Source organism: Sprattus sprattus (assembly GCF_963457725.1).
Source record: "Sprattus sprattus genome assembly, chromosome: 4".
Classification (NCBI taxonomy): domain Eukaryota; kingdom Metazoa; phylum Chordata; class Actinopteri; order Clupeiformes; family Clupeidae; genus Sprattus; species Sprattus sprattus.
In genome coordinates, this window is record NC_137923.1 from 18665847 (window position 1) to 18693587 (window position 27741).

Below are 27741 nucleotides of genomic sequence, written 5' to 3' on the forward strand. Positions count from 1 at the left end.
GTGTTTGGCTGTGTATGCTGTTAGCTAACGCGGGTTTGTAGCAGAAATGTGAGGAAGATGGCGACGTTGAAAGAGGAACAGTGTTACGGGCTTTCTTGTGGTAGGCTGAGTAATGGCAGCAACACGTCGATATTTCACGTCAAACTCACTGACAGCGCGCTCAGAGCCATCGACAGCTATCAAAGTAGCAAGGTAAATACACAGATTGATTTCATTAAGACTAGGCTTGTCTATGTAACTGTTGCCACATGGAAAGGCAGTTTAGTGACTTCAGGTTTAAAAGTAGCTAGCCAACTATGCTACTTTGAACCAACAACCTCTTAAAGACGTGACTGTCATTTCTTGATGTTAACTTATATGCTACCTACATGCTAGCCAGGTAGAATAAGCTACTAGAAACTTAAATAAGCATAGCTAGTAAGGGAAAGCCAATGATCAAGTTGAAGTGCCTGTTTCTAAACATGTTCGAAAGAGTGTCTCATCCATTGGTGACTATTCCATCCCTTTATCTAATGGGTTAGGGTTAGTTTATTGTTTCATGTTTAGTAACAATTTATCACCAGTAAAGGAACATTACCACTGTAGTTAATTGTATTAATCCATGTCTTTAAAATGTCTAGATTGAGTAACTGTGTTATCAGACTCGCACCTCAATTTATATCCGTATGTTTTATGATGCTAAAATTGTAACTCTCTGACGTTGCTATCCATAGTGTTATGTCTGTTCTAAAGTCCTCTCTTACTGATAGGTATGCAACGGTTTGTTCATGTCATACGGTTAGAACTGTTTTCATGAGCTGTGGCCTCCGTGCTCCTGCAACAGGCTGGCTTTGTTCCAAGTGGTTAACATGTTATCCCAAGTGTGCCCCCGTGAGCACAGTCAGTGTTTGCGGTAAATTAGTTGTGTAAACCACTGTGGCCCGTTTTAAACTCAGTGCAGCTCTAAATTGGATTGACAAAGTAAGAATAGGCCAGCCAGAGTACCTGTGAGAAACTAGTAATTATCCTGTTTGTGTGAACGTGTGTGGGTGTAGGCATGATAGGGTAACCAGGCAAAAGGGTTTGATTATTTTTTAAACTTTTGTTTACATAGTAAATCAGTGGGCTTTATTTAGTTGTGTGTAATTGACACAAGAGAAGCCAAGAGAAGCCAAGCACGCAGTCTCTCTGTGTGAAAGACTGCGTTCTTGCTCACTCACATGTTAGTTTTAGTGAGAAACTTCATGTGAATATCCCAGTGACATTTAACGATGTGCTGTGGCTGGTTGAATGTCATCCCTAGTGCCAAAAGAGGCGTGGGGAGTGTAGAGAGCACGCTGTGCTCTCTGGTGCAGATGTGATTGTTCTCAACCCTGGGGGTGTACAAAGGGGAGGGGGGGTCAGCAGGAGGAGGGCCCATGTACACACACACACACAACACTCGGCACTGTCGTCCACCCCCAAACCCCCCCCCCCCCCCCAGTCATCTTTTCCCGTCATCCCGCTGATGTAATTTGGGAGCTGCTCTGTGATGACTCACATCCTTCAGATGGTGCCAGTACAGCTCATTCTGAAGGAGAGATCCAAACTACCTCAGGAGTCTGTCTGCGCTATCAATCGGGAAACATTTAACCTGGCTGACAGGGGCCTGTGGTTGTTTTTGGACGTGTGTATTAATGTCAGTCATTCCCACAAACTGAGTCTTGATTACTGTTTACAGAAGTACAGTTGTGATTATGATTGCTGGAAGCACAGCCTGTTGTCTGGGTCCTTTATTGTACAGTGTGACCATTCAGTTTCTAACCCCTGAAGACCTCCCATGATGAGTCTTCCCTAATATGTGTATTCTTCCCGTTTTGGTCACATTCTATGGCTTTAACCACTAATTTGGCCTTCCTACCTGTTATTCTGGCCTGGACCCTAACACTTGGCAGATAGAGTGACCCAACTCTAACCTTGTTCAAATTGAGATTGAGCTGCTGTAGAAACCAAACATTAATCCTGAGTTTGTGGTGTCTAAAAACACAGTACAGCCACTAGAATATTTGGCCATCCAAAAACAACTTGACTTCCACTGAGGGTGGCATCTGCAGCACTATATGGTATGTTGGCTTTATACAAATATACTCTATCCAAAGTGCTTGAGAAGGTAGTTGCTTCTCAACTTCAGGACCACCTCAAACACAACAACCTGTTTGAAAAATTCCAGCCAGGATTCCGTTCAGCCCACAGCACTGAAACCGCCTTGCTCAGGGTGACGAATGACCTGCTGATGACAGCCGATGCAGGATCACCCTCACTCCTCCTCCTGGATCTGACTGCTGCATTCGACACAGTGGTTCACACAATCCTCCTAGAGCGCCTCCAAACCACCATTGGACTGTCAGGCTCTGCACTCAAGTGGTTCCAGTCCTACCTGTCTGGCAGAACTGAGTATGTCTCACTGGGAAGATGCAATTCCAGACAGCTCCCTGTCTCCTGTGGTGTTCCACAAGGGTCTGTCCTCGGCCCCATCCTCTTTATTATCTACATGCTCCCCCTCAGCTGTGTTGTCAGCAGACATGGGATGTCCTTCCACTGCTATGCCGATGACACACAGCTGTACATCAAAACTGCCCGAGCCCCTCTGCTGCCATGTCATGTCTCACTGCCTGTCTTGGGGAGATAAAGGCATGGATGAGAAACAACTTTCTCCAGCTAAACAGCAGCAAAACCGAGGCCCTTCTTGTTGGCACTCCACACCAGGTTCAGTCATCCTCCATAACTCATCTCACCTTTGACAGTCAGGTCATACCCCTCTCCACCACAGTCACAAATCTAGGAGTTAGGTTTGACCCTCACCTCACCTTCAACGATCATATAAAGCATCTGTGCAAAATCTCCTTCTACCATCTCAAAAACATCGCCAAGCTTCGCCCCACTTTAACCCTGCCAGATGCTGAGAAGCTCGTCCACGCCTTCATCTACTCAAGACTGGACTACTGCAATTCACTGTTCACTGGGATCACTGGCAGGAACATCCAAAAGCTGCAGTACATCCAGAACAGCACTGCCAGGATCCTGATGAGAGTCAGGAAATACAACCACATAACCCCTATTTTACACTCACTGCACTGGCTCCCTGTCTCATCCCGCATTGACTACAAAGTCCTCCTACTAACCCTCCAATGCATAAACGGTCATGCCCCCCCTTACCTGCAAGAACTCATCACTCCCCAAACATCAACCCGTCAGATCCAATAACAGTTTGTCCCTGCAGATCCCAAACACCAGGCTACGCACCATGGGCGACCGGGCCTTCTCCGCTGCAGCCCCGCGACTGTGGAACAGCCTCCCGGACCACTTAAGGGCAACACAGACACTAGACTGTTTTAAGACTGGCCTAAAAACCTTTTTATTCATAAAGGCATTTCCTACTTTTTAAAAAAGTGTATACATTTTCTTAAACTGTCTTTTTGTCCTTTAGCACTCTGAGATTCTGCTTGAATGAAGAGTGCTCAACAAATAAAATGAATTATTATTATTATTTATTATTATTACAAGTGGGCCACAAAACTCTACAACTTAATAACTCAGGCCGGCGCATTGTGAAATGGCTGGTCAACCTGTGGAGGTGGTTCTGATTCAGATGTTTGGTGTCAGTGACTGTGCTGGTTGCAAAGGGGTTAGGCCTATCTCTCAGGAATAAGCCTTGTGAGAGCTGTGAGAGTGGGACATGAGGGTGCATTGCTTTAAAGGAGGAAGAAAGTTGAAAGCTGCGGATGACTTCTGGTTCTGTTTCCTCCTTTCAATTATCATTACGACTGCGGCATGAGCAGCTGAGACGATGCTGAGTAGAGAAGAGGACTTGTGTCCCCCTCCCCCCTCCCATTTATATGAAGATCATCTCTCTCTCTTTCTCTCTCTCTTGCTCTGATGGAGAGAAACCACATCTTCCACCCTCTCACCACAGAACTGCTTTGCCGCTTCCTCTACTCATTTGAGTCCAGTGTCAGCTAAATTCACAGAGGGGGATTTTCTCTTTTACATTTTTGGACTTTTTCCTATTTCCTACGAAACCAAACTCTTTGGTTAGATCATACAGTAGCGTAGCTGAATCATCCTTTGGAACTGGCTTCTCTTGTGTCACATGTTGTCTTAGACACAATGCTACAACAGAGCAGCTAAAGAAAAGGTGTTCTCCAGTGGTTTCAGCAAAGGTGGAGTGTTTATGTCATGGGAGGCCTCACTCATCTTTCATAATCTCCAACTCATACCTAGAGGTGCTGGGGATCAGAACATCCTATTTGCGCTCAGCATACACACTGGTGCAAACTATGTTCTCTGTTTCAGCTAACATCAATGGCTCAGTTCACTCCTCCAACACGTCTTTCTTGAGAAACCTTAAATGGGTTCTGCAGTCGGTCCTGCCCTGATCTGCTATCACCAGAAGTGGTAGAAGTCTGACGGAAGTTACCAAGAAATGCATCTTAATTCACCTGACTGTTTCTGAACGTTTCCTTTCTCTGTTCATGTGTCTAGCCAGTGCGTGTCACCGTTTGGGGATCACTTTGAAGTGCAGCAATGTCCACTAATTGTCTCTAACAAACAGTCCTGTAGAGCATGTGCTTTCAATCCACCATTAAAGGGGTTTGAACCAATGAGTGGAATTCTAGAGCCAATTAGACATCCATTTTGGCGTGTCTGGTCCACATTGCCATTGCTCTGATGGGCGGGTGTCCGACAGTGCTGTCCTGTGATACCACGTTAGATTCGATGAACTGTTGCCAAACTGCTGTTTCTTAGCAACACCAGTGATTGGCTCATGAAAGGAATTTGAGAAGGGTAAGGAAAATGCCAGAAGTAGGCTAGAAGGGCCAGCTTTCACATGTGATAATCACCTGTTGCCTATAATGTCTGACCTTAAGCTTCATCTGCCACCAGATGATATCAGATGTTTGAATGTTGATATTTGAGGAAGACTGTGAGAAGGTGAAATTTTCTTCCCCTTCTCACTGTCTCATGAGGAGTTTGGCCCTGGTGTGGGGTGGACTCCCCCGCCATAATGGTTCGATCTGGACTCCCCCACCATAGTGGCTGGACCCGGGAGGCCAAATTGCATCACTTGAATTCAGCTGGCCCCTATTAAAAGGGTGCCTCATGTTCATGGAGAGAGACTTTTCTGGAGATGGCCATGAGCGAACTTTGCAGAGAGTTTTTGACCAGAAAGCATTGAGAAGGCATTTGTGAGAAACCCTTACCTGTTGTGAGGTGGAAGGGAAACTGTGTCTAGCTGTGTGGACACCTTGTGCCTTGTTTTGTTTGCTCTGCTGAACTGTGTTGAGTAATAATGGTGCTTAGTAAGAATCTAGACTATAGTTAACCTATGCATAGTGAATTATCTAGTGTGAGTCTGCGTATTGAATTGTGAATTATGCCTTGTGTGGGTCTGCGTAGTGAATTGTGTCTCATTTAAGATTGTGTAGTGAATTGTACCTAATATTGGTCTGCATAGTGAATTGTGCCTAGTTTAAGTCTACATAGTGAATTGTGCCTAGTTAAGTCTACGTGGTTAATTGTGCATAGCTTGATTCTGCAAAGGAAGTTGTGCCTAGTTAAATGTAGCACTGTGAGTGCGTAGTGTCTGTGATTTATGTTGGTTTATTTTGTGTGCAATGGTTTGGGGTTGATGTCGAGAATTCCCCCGGTAAATAAAAGCAAAATATATTTTTATATGAAAGCCACCATCTCCTGCACCCTTCTTCCCAACTACACCACCCAGTCCAGTCGCGACCGACCTCCCAAAACAACGTGGGGTGACCGCTGATTTTGAATGTTGATATTTGAGGAAGACACAGATTTTTATTTGGAAGTGTGTCTATGTGTGTGCCAGACTCTGCAGTAGCAGCTTCTCTTCATTGTGGGATGTGGAGAGGCTGGGGTAATGCTATATTGGTGACATGTTTTGGCTGCATCAGAGTAGCCTGATGTTTCTGACTCATTAACTGGCAACCAAGTAAGCAAAATCGCATCTCCTCTAATCACACCGCAAGGTAGTGGAGACGCAGGATGCCTCAAAATATATCTTTCACCGCCTGTTCTTGCTGAACTTTAACTAGTCTTGGTGTCCTTGCCGTTCTGAGGCCTTGTCCTGGCATGAACCTGTGATGTTTTTTTATAGACAGTAAAAAGAGTGGACGGAGCCACTCCGTAGGGCTCCAATGTCACTTTGACATCTTGTGTTTTGAATGAAGCCGATTTGGGTAAGTGTTCTGATTCTGATTCAATAGGCTCTAAAGGGGTAGTGCTTTTCGTACAGTCCTTCAATGCAGTTACTTCACTCCCGCTTTTCTTGTGTGTTGCAGGTTTGCAATGTCGTTTTGTGGAATAGAGAAATATGTATTACCCTAAGTGAGTGTGCCAAGTGAGTTACAAGGTTACAGAGCCGGTCATACAGTCGTGTGTTTCTGTGGAAAATAATAAGTCATATATATAGGATGCTTCAGAAGTAAAGTTATTTGCTGTGATTATTTTTGTCAAGAAAAGTCTAAATGAATGGGACTGGGAGTCAATGGAAGACTAATGCTAGTTGGGCTTCTCATGCTGAGAGACCCTATCATTTCAAACACTCTATTACCCCCTTGTGTTTCCCTGGTAACAATGCAAGCTCTTAACCGAGTAAGGCAACTCATTTCCACCCCTTGAAGTGGAAGATCTTACTTGTCTTTATAGTGCATTACACCCACTTTTCATTGTTATTAGGCTGCTTCGTTTATTTTCACAACCACATCTCTCGATGTGAAACTGCAAACCAGCTGAGCCTGTTCGGCGGAAGCTGTGGCCGGAGCAAACAGCACTGCCTTGTTGCAATAGAAAGTACACTAGGATGCTGCCTGTCTGCTGCTGTTCAAAATGCCATAGTGTGGTTGTTGTATTATGCCTGAGTAAATCTGAACTACAATAATGAGGGAGGGAAAAGGGTTTTCTCAAAAGATGCTGTTAAAACAGAAAGTTTGAGTGTGACTTGCAAAAATAAGACCGCACAATGCGATACAAATGTGCCGACAATCACATACTCAGAAGAGAGTTATGTCATAAGTTATTCAAGTCCTGCATTAATAATCCAAGTGAGGTTTACAGGTTGTGTTAACTGTTATCAGAAGCCCTGAACATGCCTGGAACATCATGTGCTGAGCACGTTGGAACACTCCGCTAGATTGGCTGTGACTATCCTGGCCTTGGAGCCCCAATAGACAACCCAATGCCGCGGAGTGGTTGAGGTTAAATGACCAGCACATGGCAAACAGGGGCTCGCAGCAGTCGCAGGAAAGCCCTGCAACGCGAGAGGGAAGCCTTAGCCCTGCCCCACACTGCACCTGACTGCAGTGTTCCAGTGGTGAACATTACACTACCCAAGCACTGGCCTGGGCAGGCTGTCCGGCCGTCTGTAAGAAGCTGGCTGGGGATTGAGATGCTGAGGCTGTCTATTCCTGTCTGCTCCAGCAGCCTGGCCATAATCCAAGCTGATCACTCAGCCTTGTCGATTAATCGACTAATCTAACGATTATTTCCATAAATTAAAAAAATTATTCAAAATGTTGGAATTTGAATTTCAAATGTATTCGAGTAAAAAGTTAATACTAATGTAATCATCATAATAAATACATTAAAAAGTAATACAAATTAAGAGTGCAAATATGCTTTTAAAAGTAAAGAGAAAGTGTAAATAAAGTTTTAAAAGGAACTCAAAATAGCAATCAAGCCTCTGCAAGTGCAAAATAACTGCAGGTGACATTCTAATTCAACATATGAAAAAAAAATCCACAATCTTTTGTTTGAAGATTGCTAAGTGGAGGAGGTTAACTATTCAGAACAAACGAAAATAAAGGCTACTCTGATAATTCACTGATTTACCACATTGCACTTAACTGAAATAGCGTTAGCAAGCATCCTCCATGAGTATGGAGGATTATCGGGGCCAAAACTAAATAAATAAATAACTAAATAAATAAATAAATGAATGGTTAAATACTTGGATAAATACATAATTAGATGTATTTATACCTACATTTATTTATTTATACTTACATATATTTATTTATACTTACATATATTTATTTATACTTACATTTTGTCATACATTTTGTCATACTTACATTTTGTCATACATTTTGTCAAACATGTTGTCATACTTACATTTTGTCATACATTTTGTCATACTTTTTGTCATACTTATTGTCATACTTATTGTCATACTTATTGTCATACTTATTGTCCACGGTGTAACTTGCTTGCAGCAAAATAAATCCGTCATCCCCCGTCACCAAGTCAGGGGGCGGGTTAAAGCCTCTGATTGGTGGTTCAACTTGAATTGACTGCTTTTGACTAATTCAAGATGGCAGCACCCGGTGTGGATTCAATAAATGGAATATTGCATGCTACAGTAGTCGAAATGTTGGCTGTAGCTGAGGAGATGGAGGCAACTGCAATTCACATTGTTTTTAAAATCATATTGAGGGCTTCGCTGAGATTATATCAACGGTATCGGCCCTGACTGACACAGACATAGATGAAAATGTGTTCACGATCCTCAGCGAGATGGTAGCACATGAGGCTGAGTGATGGTCATACATCCTGGAGGTGGTCGTACTCTGTTTGATCTTCGGCTGGCACAATTGAACACTTCGCACTCTCTGGCCTGAAAATACAAGATATTGCGAACCTTTTTCGAGTGTCCAAGCGCACTATCAAGCGACAAATGCAGCAGAGTGGTATCAGGTATTAATAAGAGTAGACTGTGTCTGTGTCAGGGGTATAGATGTTCGGGATCTGGAGAAAGTAATGGGTAAACGTCCCTTGTCATGACTAAAAGGAGAGCTCCAACTATTAACTCTAGTCTGAGAGTTGTCATTTGTTGGGGAGCTGTGAGACTCTTTCTCTGAGACTGTTGTAACGTCATTACTGCTTGACTGTCACTAGGTTTACAGTATTGTGCCCTATAAAAGATGGTCCTCCGGCCTTCAGAGCGGAGAGAGACATGATTGAGACCTAAGCCTGGTGTTGTGTTGTTTTTTATTGTCAGAGGTCTGGGTTTCTCTCCCAATCTACAGATTGATAAACGTATTAAAATCCAGAACTCAACTGAACGTAGACCCCTTTTATACGGTGGGAAAACGTATATATTTTCATGCGGTTTGGCCTTTCATTTACGAGAAAAAACGTTTAATCACGGGAAACGATCATTTCTAAAAACTCCGGCCAAAGTGGAGATTTCAGGAAAACTCAGTTTTTTGCGTGTGCACTGGGTCAAACGGAGTTTGCGTCACATATGCGCCTAAAATGCATTCGTGATGTGAGTGTCCTATATTTACTGTTTACTGATCATGGATGCTGTTAACGTAGTGCTCATTTATACGTTAATGCAAACGCAGGATTGCATTCTTTCAACCCTATAACTGAATCTCTCAACCCTTCCCCAGTGTGTGACTATTGGCTTTAACAATGGTATCCCCTGCACTTCCACCAGTGGACTACGAGTTTTACATTCCATCTTGTCTACCTGTTGTAGCCAAATAAACGTAAAGGACATATCTAGGACTCATAGCCAATTTAATGGATTAGCAGCCTACTTATGCAAACCTACAGGTTTAGCATAGTTATGATGGCGTTTGGGGGCGTATATGCGGGTTCATATAAACAGAACGTTTTTTGGAAAAAGACCTTGTGTGTACGACGTTATTTTTGAACGGAAGGGCAGAAATATTCTCTATTCTGTAATTACCCGGCTATGTGTAAATGTGGTCTTACTCTAAGTCATCCGTTTATGAAGAGACGGACAAAACACTTTCTTCATCACTGGTGATTCAAAAACTGAGGACATAAGAACCATGCTACAGCGTAACATTCTAATAGCAGCCTGATGCAAACTATGGAAGAGATAGACGTGATGGGGTAACGACAGCGCTACGACCTGGCTACGACTACTACGGCCAGTGCACCCAGTAGGCCACATTAAACCCAACATTTCATAACACTACTAGAAATACTACTAGTAGTAGACGAGTTGAGGGCCTCTTAAATTAAGGATGCAGCCTCACGCAGCAGCTGAGGGTATGTCTTCTGGGACATTCTGGTATCTTGATTTATTTAAATAATGCTCAATAACTTTCATTAAACTAAATCTGGCGCTTGGCATCCATAAACGCCAAAATTCAGTATCCCTCGAGCCTGATCGACTGGTTGAGCCTGCCTGGTGTGTAACACCAATCAGAGGCTTTAACCCGCCCCCTGACTTGGTGACGGGGGATGACGGATTTATTTAGCTGCAAGCAAGTTACACCGTGGACAATAAGTATGACAATAAGTATGACAATAAGTATGACAATAAGTATGACAAAATGTATGACAAAATGTAAGTATGACAAAATGTTTGACAAAATGTATGACAAAATGTATGACAAAATGTAAGTATAAATAAATATATGTAAGTATAAATAAATATATGTAAGTATAAATAAATAAATGTAGGTATACATAAATCTAATTATGTATTTATCCAAGTATTTAACCATTCATTTATTTATTTATTTAGTTATTTATTTATTTAGTTTTGGCCCCGATAATCCTCCATACATGAGACGTTCTGTTTTCAAACATTAAGAGTAAACCTTACAAATAAGTTATAGATATATGTCTATGATAATTGCTGCTAGACACTTACTGTTCTTATGCTCCCACAGCCCATTCTCTTTGAAATACTGAAGTAGTACTTCTTAAACTACTAATAATTGACCATCATTGAGAAAAATGACAACTTTTCTGTTAGCCATTTCTGATATGCAGCAGCTGCTAAACCAAGCTTTGTTTATTGTTTCCATGGTAACATGAGCCATCTCAGAATAATTCGCTTTTCGTAGCTATTTCGCACTTCTGAATGAAAATACCGATAGCTCTGTTAGCGTCTACAAAAAAAATAAAAAAAAATATTATATGACGCGTCGACCATTTTTCACAATCGACGTTGTCGATTTCGTAGACTAATCGTTGCAGCTCTATTGTCGATATACACCACCAATGCTTTTTGTGTATTTGAGGGGGGTGGGTTGAGTGTTGCATGCTCCACACCCATCCCTCTCATAGCTGCTGCTAGGTTCTTTCTGAAGTCACAGACAAGTCACTATAACTATTCCCACTGTTCAGAGCATTGAGCTCCAGGTTGTTCAGTCAGAGAGAGAGAAATGTAAAGGGACAGGAAGAGTAAATTATGACTGCTGTTGGTCTAGTGAAATCCGAAGCATCTCAGGTTTACACAATAGAGATGGTACCTGGCCAACAAACACAAAAGTGTGTGTGTGTGTGTGTGTGTGTGTACAGGTTCATGCTTGTGATTTTGTAAGTGCGGTGAAGGTAGGGGGGAGGTGTTGGGTGACAGTGTGTGAACATAGGTGTGTTCATAGTATGAGCAGGGAAAAGCAAAGGTACAATGATTTTAGATGTTTATAAGCCTTTACCTACACCACTTACAAAATCTCTAGAAAAAAAACACTATGACCCACTTCCTTAAGAATCAGAGATTTTGGACTTAAACTGTAGGCCTATAGCATTGAGGCAAAATGTTCCATTAGTGAATTGTTTAATACGCATGGTGACGCTTGATTTCAGAAAGGAAAGATAGGATGTCACAATGAGATATTGTCTCCCAAAATTGATTGAGGTCTTTCAGATGTGTGTGTGTGTGTGTGTGTGTGTGTGTGTGTGTGTGTGTGTGTGTGCGTGTGTGTAGAGCAGTAATGGTATCTACATGTAGTGGCCAGGCCAGGCTCATGTCCACAGCCATAGCTTTAAATAGCTTTCCAAGAGCCTCATTCCTCCCTCACCATCCTGTACCAAAACAAATAGGCCTAACGAATCTCATCTTTCTTTTCCTATTTTTATTCTCCCTCAGGAGTTAACTCTGATTCGGTATTCACTAAATTCACTTGTTTGTGTGTGTGAGGGGGTTGGGGGTGGAGGGTTAAACCAGACACAGCCCACAAAGAGAGTGATTATGGCCATCACTGGCATGAGAAGCCCCATTGATTTGGGGTTATGAATTGTGTGGGTACAGTTTGATACAGAATGTGTGTATGTTATTAGCACCTCTGTCCTTGGTGCTCACCTAGCTGTGACTGCTTTGCCTAAATCCTTTCTTTTCAGGCCCCCAGCCTAAACCTGCCTGTGGTCAGCATGCTAGAAATATGTATAGTATATGCTTTGTCTTCTAGTCTTATTAACTGTTTGCGAACTTGAGCCTCTCTGAGAAGGTTTTGTTTGTTTGTTGTTTTTGTTTTGTTGCCAGGAGCATATTGAGAGCAGAGGCAGATCATTTCATCTGCAGAGTGTTGCTTCTTTACCAGCTACTGTGTCTTTTTTCGTAGGAAATGCCCATTACTGAATGCCTGTTTCCCTTTCTCTTTCTTATCTTCTTCCTCTGTCTCTTTCTTTGTCTCTCTCCCCCTCTCTGTCTTTCAGGGATTGACTGCACATCCTTCTATTCGTTTTACTGGAAACCAAGGGGTAAGGACTGACATCTTCATTTTTTATTAAAAACCATTTTGCACTGTTCATGGGAGCAGTCCTTTGGTTCACTTTATTAAGTCAATGGGGGGGGGGGGGGGGTCATTTCAGAGGAAAAATGAAACACTTCTTTTTTAAGCCCTTGACATAACCTCGTAGGTTCCTCATTTCATAGAATTGTTTCTGCACCAGAAGGGGGAAAAAAAGAAAAACAAAGTCATCCCCATCAGAGCCACGTGGTATGGCAGGACCCTGCCATGGTTTTTGCATAGATCCCTTTTTTTTCTGAGGCCATGTTTCCCTGCCAGAAAAAAAAGCACTTCTGCTTTTCCAAGGGCTCTTCATGCCCTCTCTGCCCCTGGTGCCCTCTGAGCCACCGCAAACACTATGTTCTAATAAGAAACTACAGAGAGTAGAGAATGTGCATTCAGTTTGTCACTCATCGTAAATTCATTGACCACAAGTGTTAATGGTTTTAGACTTTGGCACATCAGTTTATCTTTATTCCAGACCCTGAGAAAGGTGATCATTGAGAGGGGGGAAATCCATCGCCAGGAGCTGAAAGAAATAAGGCTCCAGTGTTAAAGGACTGGCAAATACTGCCCGCATCATGGACTGTGTCTTTAAATGCAACCTGGTTTAGTAGTTTGTGTGTCATTGCACATCCGTATTTGTGTATGCAAGGCTGTGTTATGACCTTAACCCAGTTGCCTATAGCACGAGTCATCAGTGTCAGGGATGGGGCCCATCTGACCCAGCTTCCAGTCGTTCTGTCCCTCCTGGTGTTCCCTCGTGTCTCTGCTCTTTTCTTCAAGGGCCGATTGGTGTGAAAGTGATACAGGGTGTCACTGAAGCACATTCTCATGGGAGTCACCGGAGGCATCCAGTTATTTGTCACTCACTCACTCACTCACTCACTCACACACCCACACACCCACACACCCACACACACACACACACACACACACACACACACACACACTATCACCTGTCGCGCTGTGTGATTTACTGACCACATTTGTGAGCAGGTGTGAAATAATCTGTGTATGCTTCTCCCTCCCTCAACACCACTTTTCTTTTCATTACTGCAGAAAATCTCTATCCCTCATGGCAAGACCTCGGGAGAATATGTGACATTCACCTTCTACCTGTCCCGCATTGGGCGTGACAACCCTCAGGGAAGCTTTGACTGCATCCAGCAGTGCGCAACATGGTGAGGGGAAACAGGAAGTATCTGTTCACCTGGATTGGCTGATTTTCATGGCAATCTCATCATCTGATCAGTCAGTCAATCATTTACTTGTACTGTTCAAGCCAGACACACGCGCACACAAACAAACACACACACACACACACACACACACACAGTCAAGGCCCCTTGTGTTATTGATAAATCATTGCCCAAATGCTTTGCAAACAGAACTGGTGCTGCACAGGATGTTTTGGATGTGTGCCACTGTCAGCTGTAGTGTAGCCCTAAACACAGGCACTTGCAGCCAGCTCAGCTCCCTGCAGAGAAAACATGACCGTCCCCACACACAACCCTAGCCTCCCACATCATTTCAGCCCTGCTAATGTTAGTTAGGCATTCTTACAGCCTTTGAGTGTGAGCATGGTGGTGCGTGGGAAAAGCTTTGGCTCTTCTAGTGCATTGATTGAGTGTATTTTTAAAAGCTTGATGGTACATTTAATTCATTTTGTATTCAGCAAAATGCCTGGTGAAAAATGTGGGTTACATGTGTAACCTCGGTTGTCTGAGAACACAGGCGCCTTATGCACTACCTCCACTACCTGTATAACACCGTGCACGGTGCACTTTCATCCTTTAGAGAACTGAGATTACATATGTATCCCAACATTCTCTTTTAGTCAAAGCACTTTGACTTCAGCTTATGGGATATTACACCACCACATTTCAGTGGACACCACCGTGGATTTGTACAAGCGGCAACCCGGTTTGTACATAGAGCACGGGTCCACCGAGATGCCAACAATATAGAACGGACTGCAGACTTGTTATGTCCAAATGATCGAAACATGCAAATGTATCCCACCCAGCTAGCTGCCTGGCACATGTGTGCCACTATTATTGGCACCCCTAGAAAAATCTTATAATTGAAATCTAACTGAAGTATATTTCCAGTCATGTTTTATATTTTTAAGTTCACCTGTTTAATTATGAACTCTTAAGAGGTTAACCATGACTTCCTGTTCCACTGGCGTACAAATATGAGGTGACACAGGCCAAATGTCATTAGTCATTCATCACAATGGGAAATACCCAAGAACACAGTGACGATGTGCGATGAAAAGTTGTTGAGCTGCACAAATCAAGAAATGGACACAAGAAAATCTCTGAACAGTTGAAAATACCCATTTCCACTATCATGGAAATAATAAAGAAGTCTAAAGAGTCAGGAGATGTTAAGAATCAGCCTGAAAGACGACGTGTGTGTACATAGACCCCACGCACCGTGAGGAGGATGGTTCGACTGCCAAAATATTCTCCAAGGATCACAGCTGGAGAATTGCAGACATTAGTTGAGTCTTGGGGTCAGAAAGTCTCCAAAACTACCATCAGACGCCACCTACATGGGTTGCCAGAAAAAAGCCTCTGCTGTCAATCAACAACAAACTAAAGTGCCTACAGTTTGCCAAATGTAAGTCAGACTTTCAATGGGACCGAGTAAAATGGTCAGATGAGCCCAAAATAAAGCTTTTTGGCAACAAACAACAAAGGTGGGTTTGGCGTAGACAGAAAGATAGCCATACAGAAAAGCACCCCATACCCACTGTGAAGTATGGTGGCGGATCTTTGATGTTGTGGGGCTGATTTTCTTCCAAAGGCCTTGGACATCTGGTTAGGATACATGGTATCATGGACTCCATCAAATACCAGCAGATATTAAATGAAAACCTAACAGCCCCCTCCAGTAAGCTTAAAATGGGCCGTGGTTGGACTTTCCAGCAGGACAATGATCCAAAGCATACCTCAAAATCGACACAAAAATGGTTCACCGACCGCAGAATAAAGGTTTTGCCATGGCCATCACAGTCCCCCGACCTAAACCCCATAGAAAATCTGTGGGATGAGCTGAAGCCGAGTCTACAAGCATTGACCTCAGAATCTGGACAGATACTGTATGTAGGAATGGTGTCAGATCCCGTGCCATGTGTTCACCAACTTCATCACGCATTATAGGAGAAGACTCAGAGCTGTTATCTTGGCAAAGGGAGGCTGCACAAAACATTTAATTAAGGGGTGCCAATAACTGTGGCACACATGTTTTGGAGAAAAATATTTATTTTATGTAAAAAAAAAAATAATTCTTTCAATTATTTTACCTCAATGAAAAGGTAAGGTATTTATGAATAATTGAGTGGAAGACCAAGAGGATAAACAGCAAATACATATTTTTTCATAGCCTGTTTGCACATAGTCACTAGGGGTGCCAATAATGGTGAGCAGGACTATAAATGTATGCCTTCGAGGGCTCAAAAGAAGCACTGGTAGGGGCATCCAAAACTAATACCAAATCCCGATGCGGAACTGTGACAGAGCTGGGTTGTGTCATTATTTAAGTGCACAAAAAACTGAAATGTGTATGCTTTGTCTTTGAAAGCAGATCTCAGAAACTTCCTGTGCTGTGGAGTGATCGGAATAGAAGTATGAATCCTTCAGATTGATTGTGCTAAACCAATCGCTCTGACGTACACTGTGTGCATGAATGCGTGATTGTGTGAATGACTGCGTGAGCATTTAAAACGGGAGCTTTTTTTAAACATCCATTCAGATAGCTCAGCTCTAGAATGGGCCTCATTCCTCCATCCCTCAGTGTAAGAATGACAATTGGCTGTAAAATCCCTGAAGTCTGTCTTCTCTCACAAACGGTCCATCTCTCGCTGCAAAACAGGGGACAGGCGCTCCTCTTCGGAGCTGTAGGTCTGTGCCACACACCGCCTGAGAGGCCTCGCCTGTGGGGAGCTTTGTTAATGCTGCGCCGACTGTTTTCTGCCTAACTGACATGGTACTGTGACCCAGGTCGTCGAGGCATTCAGTTCCTCAGGGTTGCCAAGTCCTTCTAAACAGGCCTGCGTCTCCAGCTTTTATCCCTACTGGCTGTGCATATGGAAGTAGTGTAGTTTTTAGTTTTTAGAAGTTCATGTTGTAGTTTTCTTTAGAAGGGTTAGAAAACCATAAGAACAGAACCTGCTGGCTAGCTACGCTGTAGTTACAGACTCTGGCAAGCTCACCTTACTCTGCTACAGTTGCTAACCGTTATTGAGGTTAAAACCTGTGTTTTTCATATTTTTCATGCACCCCGAGGAACGGTCAATATCCTCTGACCGTTCCTCGGGGTGCAGCATGAAATATATGAAAAGCACAGGTTTTAACCTCAATAACGGCTAGCAGTAATCAATCTATCAAACCTGCTGGCTTTGAGGACAGCTTTTTCAGGGGCTGCCGCCAGGTGAAAACAAGGAGCACTTGGAAGTTAAAGTCATTGATAAGACTCACTGCCACTCGCTCGCAAGGAGGTTTTAAAACTTTTAAAAAAAGTGTGAAAGACATGCTGAAAGGAGGCGAGAGGATGAGAAGGACAGGATGAGGGCTCCGTGGCAGACCGCACACTCAGCCATTCAGGCTTTCAGGTTTTTAGGGACATGTCGGAAAGGGGCGAATCCCATAAGGTGATGTCAAAGTGCTTTGACTGAAAGAGAACATACACTACTAAGGAGTATAGAAGAGAACATAATGATCTAAATACTTTCATTCTCACAATCTGCTTTATGTATTCTGATTGTGTACACTGCCTGCACAGGCGTAATTCCTGTATATGTGTGCTTATGAAGGCCTATTAACTCATATTTATACCTGTTTATGTGTGCTTATAAAGGCCTATCAACTCATATTTATACCTGTTTATGTGTGCTTATAAAGGCCTATTTACTCCTAGTCATACCTGTCTATCCCTACACAGTGCTGTTCTCCTTTTGGTTATTACAATAATAAGACTGTGTGCCCTTTGCAGTGATGGAGCTGTTGAGCTGGACTGCCTGGGCGGGATCCAGGACAAGCTCACGGTGAACGCCACGGACGACTCCTATCAGAAGGCCCGGCAGAGCATGGCCCAGGCAGAGGAGGAGACGCGGCGGCGGGGGGCCATTGTCATCAAGCAGCAGGGCCGTTACAACAGTAAGAGATGCGGCCCCTGTATGCTCAGTCTGGATTTCCACAGACACAACAGCCAGAGCAGAGTCCCATCAGCTTGGGTTAGAAGGGGAGGAAGGAGAAGGGCAGGGGTCACGATCAGAAACATTGCAGATAAAATCATACACGTATCAGGATGAGCATGCTAGCATACATGTGGTAGATGTACACAATACATACAAACATAACATGGTATATACATGATTCATACAAAATTGATAATGCGGGGAGAGATTATTCAAGTATTGTAGAACAGCTTAGTGAGTATACAGAGTGCTCACAGGTTACTATTAAAAGAGTAAGTAAAGTGATGGAACAGAAAACTATGTCGATGGTGGCAGTTATTTACATAGCAGGTAAAGCTAGCACAGAGTATGGGATAGAATAAGTGTAAATGTAGGCTGAGGGTAGGGCTGTGCAATTAATCGAATTTCGATCGCGATATCGATTTTGGGGTCAAACGATCTCCAAAGTCGTATAATCGAGTTGAAACGATTAATTTGACATTTTCCGTTTGACAGTAGGCCTAGAGAGTTTATGAAAGTTTATCAAAGAGACGCGCATGCGAAAGCATTCAACGCGGCGAGCGGGAGTACAATCTAACTGGCGTGCTGCATCAGGAAGTATGCCGTTGGCAGGAGGCGGGACATGCCAGTGAACCGCCAATCAGCAGCATCGACTGTTGACAGACATGTTGGAGTAGACCTACCGTGTGGAATAAAGTTTCAGTAACGTTACAGTTTGATGAACGATAACAAGCTCCTACAGCAGGCTTTAACTAGGATTGTTTAAGGGCAAAACTGCAAGGTACATCTTGTATTTGTATTTCTGTTTAACAACAATACGATTTTTATTAGCCATGTGTTGGTGATGGCGTTCTGACTTTTTGCTATGGAGTAATGATGGGACCGTTGTTCTCTAGCTATCAAATAGGGAATGTATTGTTTCACGTATGTGTAGAACTTATTTTGAATCGCTGACCTTACATAAGACGGCTGTGAAAGAGACTGGAGGCAAGCACTTCCCCTGCCTCCATGAGGGGGGAGTGTTAGAGCATGTTAGAAAGCCAAAGTTATAGCCTACTTATTAGCAGCGAGGCTAGGTAAACATGGCGGCGGTAACATGACTCGGCTAGTAATAATTATTTTAGAACAGTGCGTCGACGCATGCCTGGCTAAAAGCCTGTCCTACAGTCGAGTTATTCGTCAGTGCATTTGGCTGTCAATGTTGTGGCAGTGCACTTAAACAAGAAGAAAGTTAATTTTGGATACTTATACGTGTTTCTGTGTGATATTTGATTGTCTTAATATATATATTTTATTCATGAAATGTTTTATAAAAATCAAATGTTATATTCAGAATGTTGTGGCGGTACACACACGAGAAAGGTTTTATTTTGGATACTTATACGTGTTTCTGTCATATTTGATTGTGTCAATAAATGCATGTTTTCAAAAATAATCGTTTGAATAATCGTGATATCAATATTGACCAAAATAATCGTGATTATGATTTTTCCCATAATCGAGCAGCCCTAGCTGAGGGTTTCTGCAAGTAGATCAGGTGAAGAGACTACAGCAGTATCCCACAGCGAAGACAGTCTAGACTAGAAGGGGAAGGAAGAGACAAAGTGAGTGGGTAGAGTTCGGCTGCCAGTACGCGTGTATGTAGTACTTAATGGATATGGTGAACAAATACAAATACAAATAAACATCAATTTGATAGAGAGATGAAGATGAAGATGCATTTAAGTAAACAGTGTTAACATGGCCACTTTATCAGTATCAGTACAAGCATAAGATGATCTAGAAGGAGAGGCTGCCCGGCAAGGAGTTTGGCAAAAAAAAAAATTATGTTTAGTTTTGATAAATTATGTTTAGTTATGGTTCGTTGACATGGTGCATGAGAATTGTAATTAGAATAGAAAGAGTGCACAACTGGCTGGCGACATCCGCAACACGTCCCGCATGCTGTACCCAGGATCTGTTAAGGCCGTCCTTCACAGTACCTCAAGCACTGTTTTTTTGATATTGGGAATTTTATATGTGTTAAGCTGTTCTGCTTGGTGCATAGGGATGTTGGTGTCTGTTGTGTTGTGTGTTGTTCCTTGTGCCTTTGTGTTGTATGTCTGGGTTGTTGTGGGTGGGTGAGCGAGAGTCTCAGTCTGTCTTCCTGGTTCCAGCCCTGGACTCCTCTTGGGCCGCAGCATTGTTGTAATCTGAACCTGTGGTCTACCAGACACCAGATTGTGTGTGTGTTTTTGTGTGGGTGCAAGTGTGTGCAAAATTGGGTCTGACTGTGCGCCAGGAGTAGTCTGTCCCTCTAAGCCATTTCCTGTCGGAGGCATTTGTTATGGAAAGGACAGAACAAACCAGTATTGTCCTCCTGGGGCTGTCAACAAGAGGGCACCGACTGTTCATTTTCAGACTCTATGTTAAAACAAGATTGGAAACATTATGAAACAAAAAAATAAACTGAAAATTGTAATTTTTGCCAAAAAATAAAAAATAAGTATTTTTTTGTCTGAACTCCCCATGTTTAGGAGCTTGTTTGTGGCTCATCTTTGCCATGCTTGAGATCTGCAGGACTTGTATAGAGTATAGGTTCAAAGGCCTCACAGCTTTACCTTGCGTGTGTGTCTACACAGGCAAAAGAGTCCAGATCCGTAAGCCACCGGCGAGCCTGACGGATGTGGTTGCCCCCTCCCGGTGCGTGTCGCGACCTGTGCTCATATCTAACAGCAGCAGCCAGAGGCGCCTCGGCGCCCTTGCACGGCCCAACCAGGAGAAGGTTGCGGGGCTGCCCCTGCGTGAGCGACTCACCCACCTGCTGGCACTCAAGACCTACCGCAAGGCCGAGCTGATTGTGCGGCTGCAGCGAGATGGCCTGTCCCCTCAGGACAGGGAATGTCTGGATGGCCTGCTGCTGCAGGTCAGACTACAGCCCACTAGACAGATGATCACTCACCACTGATAAGCAGTCCCTGATAACCTTAGAGCCCCCACACACACACACACACACACACAACCCCAGACAGCTGCTGTGTCTGGGCCGGGTCTAGCACTCACTGCCTCAGATCTGGCCCTGCAGCTACGGACCAGTGCAGATGTAACCTGTGTTGCAGTCCCATGGCTGCTTAGTCGCACAGCTTTGTAGCCACTGCCTACCATTGTACGGATCCAACCCTGGTCTGGTGCCTGTAAGGCAGCTTAAGGCTCGATCAGAGCCTGATCTCTCCCATGTCTGCTACATTATCAGGAGCTGATCATGCCTGAGATTAGAAAATAATGTTCCCTGACCCTTAACACGATGACATACAGCCACTAATGAGAGTCTAATCTGACAAAACACTGACAGATGTAGAGTCTGTTGAAACGTGCAGGACAGTCCAAAGAGGCAGATCAGGTACTCCGGTCAACCAGGAGAGAAATAGGCCCTTCATGTTTTTATTTTTTGTAAAAAAAAAAAAGTAAGCTGTATTTTAATCAGTAGTTGTGTATTATTGCATATTCATATATCATAGTGATAAACCAATGATAACTGCATGTTTTCTCATGTTCTCTTTTTTTTATTGTACAGGTGGGCCAGCTCAGTGAGAAGGACAACACGTTCACACTAAAGGACGCCCTGTTGAATGACGTGCAGAGAGACTGGCCTGGCTACACGGAGGGAGACCGGCAGCTCCTGAAGAGGATCCTCATCACCAAGAGCAGGTCAGACTCACAGGCAGATAAGGGGCTGAAAAGGCTTTCATCAGAACCTGGTCATCTGCCAAGCGCTTGTGGGTATGGGCGTGGTGTTCTTTGTAATGTCAGGTGCCTGGAGAAGGGTGTATGGGAAAGACAGAAAATTCTCACTGAATTCCACGTAACATATGCATTGTTGAGACGCGCTGTGGAATTTTCCAAATTCAACTCAAGGTAAGCAATCAGGTCAAAGTTGCTCAATGCCTCAACCACAGAACCTTTATAATCATGTGACTTCAGCATTCTGTAGCAGCTGCCTTCTTACATTCTCCGTGTTTTAGACTTAGCTTCGAGGCTGATGGCCCAAGACAAAGTCGTCCCTTCTATAGCACCCTCTAAGGCAGCCTCAACATTGCTGTTAAGGGCTCCCACTTTTAATGGGAAACCTGGAGAAGTTGTTTCATTTTAAAGTAAATTCCCAGAGCAGGACATTTTATTTCCCTATTAGTAATGACGTCACTGTTTACACAGTTGCATTTTTTTTGTGTGTTTTCACTGCCATTGTTAGGTATACATGATAGTAAATACTTTTTGGTTACTGACTCTCTAGCTGACTGTGAAGAACTGAAAAATGGTTGAAGGTAGTGTGATAATGCTGCCTTCAGTCATGCTGTAACTGAACGGTACTTCTTTTTAAAAATAGGTCTTAGAAAGGTCATCTAAAGCTTTTGTAATTGTATCTTTGGTCACACAGCCATTCGACCTACTATGTGTGAATAGTGTGAACGACTGACGGTAGTATCAATGAAGGAGCAGTGCTGTATTCTGCGGTATCTACAGCATGTGTAGGAGTTGTTTCTGTCATAGGTAGGTGTAACGAATCCTGGCCTCCTATGGCATAAACACACACACAGATGGAATTCAGTAAATCACTCACTAAAGCGCCGCTAGTGATGCAACTCTCACACTAGCACATGTTCAGCCATGTGTGTTCTCTGGCAGCCCAGAATATCGGTCCAGGATCAGGTTCTACTTTCGGCAACACTATAACCTCCACAGCAGCACTGATCTACGCTCAGCAGTGGAGGACAATCAAGCTCCTCAAGCCAGTGTGATCTGGCAGTTGGCCAGGCCTTCTTCCTGCCAGCTGTGTGTGTGTGTGTGTGTGTGTGTGTATGTGTGTGTGTGTGTGTGTTAGTCATTTCTGTTATGGTGAAACAGTGTGAGCGTACACAGGCTGAAATATTGCAGTCAGGCAGGAGAGAAGGTGAGCGGTTACGAGAAGGCTGAAGGGGGCGGCTTCTGATCTCAAGCTGTGGTTTGGGAAGTGACAAAGGTCATCACGTCAAAATCTTACAGTTGTGGCAGATATCCAGACGGTTTGGGAAGTGACAAAGGTCATCACGTCATAAACTTACAGTAGTGGCAGACAACCCGGGGATTGGATATTAAATGGGTGCAATTGAAACTAAAGGAGGGTTTTTTTTGTGTTTTTATTGTCCGTTTGGGTTGAAGTATTTTGTGGATGGCTCATGGAAACAACGACATTGAATCTTCAGGTCAGGTGACAGGTCTTAACCAATCAGAGACCAGAATTACTTCTTTACTTCCTGATTTACCACCAATACTCTGGTTACCACCCATCCTTGACCGACAACTCTTGCTCCATTGGTGTTCCATTACTTCTCTCAAGATTGTCTATTACGAAGATCCACAAGTTGTTGTGATCACTTGGAACCCAAGACTGATGCCTTTTAGAAATTAAACTTTGCTTCAGGCAATGCAGCAAACATGTTGTTGGTTGCTATGGCTGTCTAGTTGCTACTAGTCCAACTAGCTAGCTAGCTAAAGAAACTTTAAAATAACCTTAAAACAGTTTAAAAGGTAGAGGTCCATTAATGATGAGTAGTTATTGTTACAGTCTCCTCAAATTAAATTATAATTATATATTATGGAGGTTCATGCTCTGTAGCATTAAGACACCTGTTACTTTATTGTTATGCAAGTTTTATCCATCTCCTGTTGTTTTTACCTGATCTATTAATGAGATTTGTATGTGAAAGGGCAGAGAGGCCCACTCATGCTTTACCTGACAGATTTACTCTGCGTGTTGCTTCCCATGTATAGGCCGCACCTGAGTATTAACAGCAGGGCTGCAATAATCAACCGCGTTTAATAGTTGGGAAAATACGGTACCTAATCATGAGTAACCTGTCCCGGCCTGTACTCTGTTACGTCTGATTGAGTGAATGATCTGGTTTTTCTTCTTTTTTTTCCTATTATGCTGCTTTGATCCTCCGTGCAACAGGAAGTTAGGTCAGGCCCAGAGTCTCCTGTCATCATCGGCAACAGCGGAAGAAACGAGAAGTCCACAGAGGGAGCAGGCCAGCTCCTCACCCTCACAGGTGAGCTATAAGTCTCTCTTGCTCTGGGTCCTCATTATGTCTATTTCTAGCTATCTCTCTCTCTCTCTAAATTATCTGAATCTTTTGTCTTTCTTTCTTCTTTGCTTTCTTTGCCTTTATGTCTCAATCAGTCAGCTTATTGTCTCTCTGCCTCACTTTAATTGCCTACTGTCTGTTGGCCAGACAGAGACTGTGCAGCAGAGGAAGTGATATGTTTGTCAAATCAGGTCACAAGAGTCACAGACCACATTTCTGTTGTTTATTTCCATGACTTCACTTCCTGTACCCTCTCTCTGCAGAAGCGGCCAGTGCCTGACTACATTGACCCTTTAGCCAATAAGAAGCCCCGGATATCCCACCTGGCGAGCCGAGCCCAGGCTCAGCTGAATGGCGGGCTGTCCCGCGAGAGAGAGGCCAGCCCTGTCTCCACAGCGGCCGAGCCCCATCTCCCCAGGCTGGAACTCCAGCAGTCGTGCGAGCCTCTGTCGGACATGAGCAGCGACTCGGCGCCCAACGGCCGAGACAGCGAGGGCTCTGACGCCGCTGCCACCACCACCACTGGTGTGGCCGACAGGCTCGGGCACGGTTCGGCTGTCTCCACGGCAACGCACCCCTCCCTCCCCTTGCATCCACCCTGCCAGCCCGCTGCGGCCACACCCACCCCTGCTCGAAAGAGCAAGAGCCGCAAGAAGTCCAGACAGAACAAAGAGAGAGGCAGAGAGAGCGGACGGACGAAAGACCGTAATAGAGGGAGGGAGAGGAACCGAGAAAGCGGACGGACAGAAGACGGGAATAGAGAGGGGGAGAGAAATGCAGAGGCCAAAGCTGAGGACACGGGGAGTGGCAATCAGGGGAGAAGCCCAGGTGAAGGCCCAACTGTTTTCCCCGTGGTGGGAGATCAGCCCAGTCATTTCCTGTCGTGAATTAGGTGGTGAACAGTTTCTAAAACAGTTTGTGGTGGTTCAGTCAAGCAATCTCACCACAAAAGAAAAGCATACAATGATGGGGATTTTGGATTAGTTGGTGATGTCTGCTCTTCAGGAGACTTCAAATGTAATGGAGCACTAACGCCCCCCTGTGGTCAGGTGATGACAAGCTAGAAATGCAAATCCATCAGTCAAAATACACAGGAGTAGGCTTAACATAGTGCTCCATGAATATCCTATTAGTGTTTTCTTTACTAAATGATAAGCTCTGTTGTTGAGAAGTCTCAAAATAGGCTACATCTTTTGTTTTCCTCCAGCAGATGTCAACGGCACATATGAACACTCGGATGTTGCCACAGAAACATTGGACTCAGAGGATTATTTAAGGTAATAACAGAAATCCAGTTTTGATGCACTAAATGCATTTGGGATCCAAACCACTGAACCAGACTTAATGAAACAAAATATATATTTTGTTTTGAATGAATAAATCACCCAATCTGCATGTTTGGTAATTACTCAGTATTTTCTTTTTCTGTGTGTGTGTGTGTGTGGGGGATCTCTGTAGGAACTACAGAACGATTGTTTCCCATGAGCAGCGTCAGAGATACAAGAACGAGTTCAATGTGGAGTATAACGAGTACCGGGCCCTGCACGCCCGCATCGAGGGCGTGACGCGCCAGTTCACCGTGTTGGAAACCCAGCTCAAAGAGCTGCAGCAGGGCACCAGCCAGTATAAGGTGAGCTCGTCCTCCGTCGGCAAGTAGCATGAGATCTATTCAGCCCTACAGCCAATCGGTGTGTCAGACTCTGTGCGACCACACATGCTGCTGCCGTCAGATAAATCCTGTGATAAGTGAGAGGTTTGAGGTCCTGATGAACACCAGACAGCCCCATTCAGCAAGGTTCAATGCCACCCTCACTATAACCTAAAGAGGGGGTCCTGGGGTCTGTGTGTGATTTAGGAGAGCATCACACATCTAGAAATGAAAAACCTGTGTTAATAGGGGTTCCTTTTTTATGAAACATTTGAAACTCAAATATTCACGAACTAACACACTTTTTATTATTAATCTTTGCAGACCATTCACAACCAGATAGTTCAAGAGTATCGCAAAATAAAAAAGGTATGCTCATCTGTGTCTTTACAGCCTCTTCAATTTTTTGTCATTTCCATAATTATAAATTTCATGAATAGTTTGTCTGAATTTGTCTCCTGTGTCTCCTTTTCAGTCTAATCCAAACTACAGCCAGGATAAGAACCGTTGTGAATACCTACACAGCAAACTTGCACACATAAAGAAAACCATTGCAAAGTATGATCACAAGCAGCAGTAACACATTTGCACATCAAGTCAGGTGTTATCTTTAAACAGACTGGTTCCCAAGGAGCCAAGAAGTGGAAAGTCATCCAGTAGAGTATCCAGGCTTGTTTACTGGTTAACCAGAGATGTCGTTGCTGACTGGAGTATGTTGGAGCACACACAATAAAAAGCAGGACCTTTTCTGCCCCGTGTTTTTTTTTGTTTGGTATTTGTTTGTTTAAAGGGTTGATCTGTTTGTTAAAATAGAGATCTGATGACCCAAAGACGCAAAAATCTCTCTGATGCAAGCGTACTGTTTTATCACGGTGAAGTGCTGTGGAGTTGACTAAAGAACTGAACATGGCATTACACTGTTACTCCCTCACGCTGAATGAGAGATGTACAGATTGTCCCGTGTTGAATCACAATCAGTGATGGATCGTTGCACATGGATTTTACTAAGAGCTTAGTAAGAAACTATTCAGCCAGCATGTATTGTCAGACTATTAATTTGATGTATTTTTTTATTTTCTGTGTTTTAATTTATTGTTTTGTTGGGGGGGGCAGAAGGGTTCTTTGTTCCCTCATGGGTCTGCACACTCCCCGGTTGTATAAAATAAAATACATCATCTTGAGTCCTACTAGTATATTACATCACAAACTTACAGTAGGTTTCCTGACCTGCTGCCTGTGGTTGAGGAGACATTTGTTTTTCATAGGGCATGTTCTGTTTTGAGAGCCGGGCCTGCTGAGTCTTGTGCAGTTCTGCTGGAACAGTAAATCAGAGCGATATGCTGAAAACTACCACTGATCACTCAAGAATTGATATTTTTGGACCCAATGCTCATAATTACAACTGGATCTTTAGATAAGTCTGAATTCTTAAGCATAGTTTGCGGCTAATTGCGTTAAACAGTTCCGACCTAGTGTGTGTTTGACAGTGTCTGAGATTCGGCCTATTCCAATGTCCCTCTAAGAAATGTGTGTACCATCTGAGCAGTGGGTTCATATAGCATATATCTTATCGGTCGGACGCAGGCCATTTTTGTATTAAGCATCTGCTCCCCATGGCTCTGCCCAGTGTAGTCTCTCCTGGTATTCTCCGAAAACAAACTATTACAGAATTGAGACCCACAGAAATTCTGTCTCGTCAGTATCATGCCACCTCTGTTCTCAAAATTGTTGTGACATAAAATGTTTTTTTTTTTTTTTTTTGTAAGCATTCTTGTGGAACGCCTCCAAGTTGATGTTGCGTGCACTACACTGGCACATCTGATGGAGGCTGTGTTGCATGCTGAATTACTGCCTCAGCTTTTCAGTACGTTGACATTAAACTTCAGCACTTTGGAAACTTTTAGTTCACTTGTCTGAGTCCTTGATGTTGGGGATTGCTTTGTCTTAATGTATCTTTTCTCCATTGAATTGACAGAGAAACTGATACAAATTCCCAAACACTGTTGTCTAATCAAGAAATGCAAACAACCATAACTTGCCCCCATTTTGTGAAAGGCTTTACACTTCAATTGGTCCATGTTATTCACAAATTTAGGTTCACTGAGTGGTACTGTTTTTCTTCTATCAATTATGCCTTGAAAGAAGTGGTGTGATTAGGTCTGCTAATTACATTTGTCCTTATCAGTTGATCACTCATCCTCAACAGTGTTTATCTGTGCCTGGGCCTCAGCTCTCTCCTCT

The 27741-nt window shown here is 43.6% G+C and overlaps 1 protein-coding gene across 2 annotated transcripts; it reads left to right on the forward strand.

Annotated features, from left to right (window-relative positions):
• LOC308364343 (RNA polymerase II elongation factor ELL-like) lies at positions 1–27403 on the forward strand. 2 transcript variants are annotated; one of them, XM_080837458.1, is made up of 12 exons: positions 1–192; positions 12469–12513; positions 13605–13726; positions 17547–17710; positions 20373–20656; positions 21305–21438; positions 23720–23816; positions 24116–24680; positions 25060–25129; positions 25311–25482; positions 25825–25869; positions 25976–27403. In XM_080837458.1, exons 1-12 carry the CDS (start codon positions 58–60, stop codon positions 26078–26080), a joined length of 1938 nt encoding a protein of 645 aa, XP_080693584.1. In that variant the 5' UTR covers positions 1–57; the 3' UTR covers positions 26081–27403. The 2 variants fall into 2 exon arrangements, with proteins under 2 accessions (XP_080693584.1, XP_080693585.1); XM_080837459.1 differs by having other exon boundaries at positions 25063–25129.
• The last annotated feature ends 338 nt before the right edge of the window (positions 27404–27741 follow it).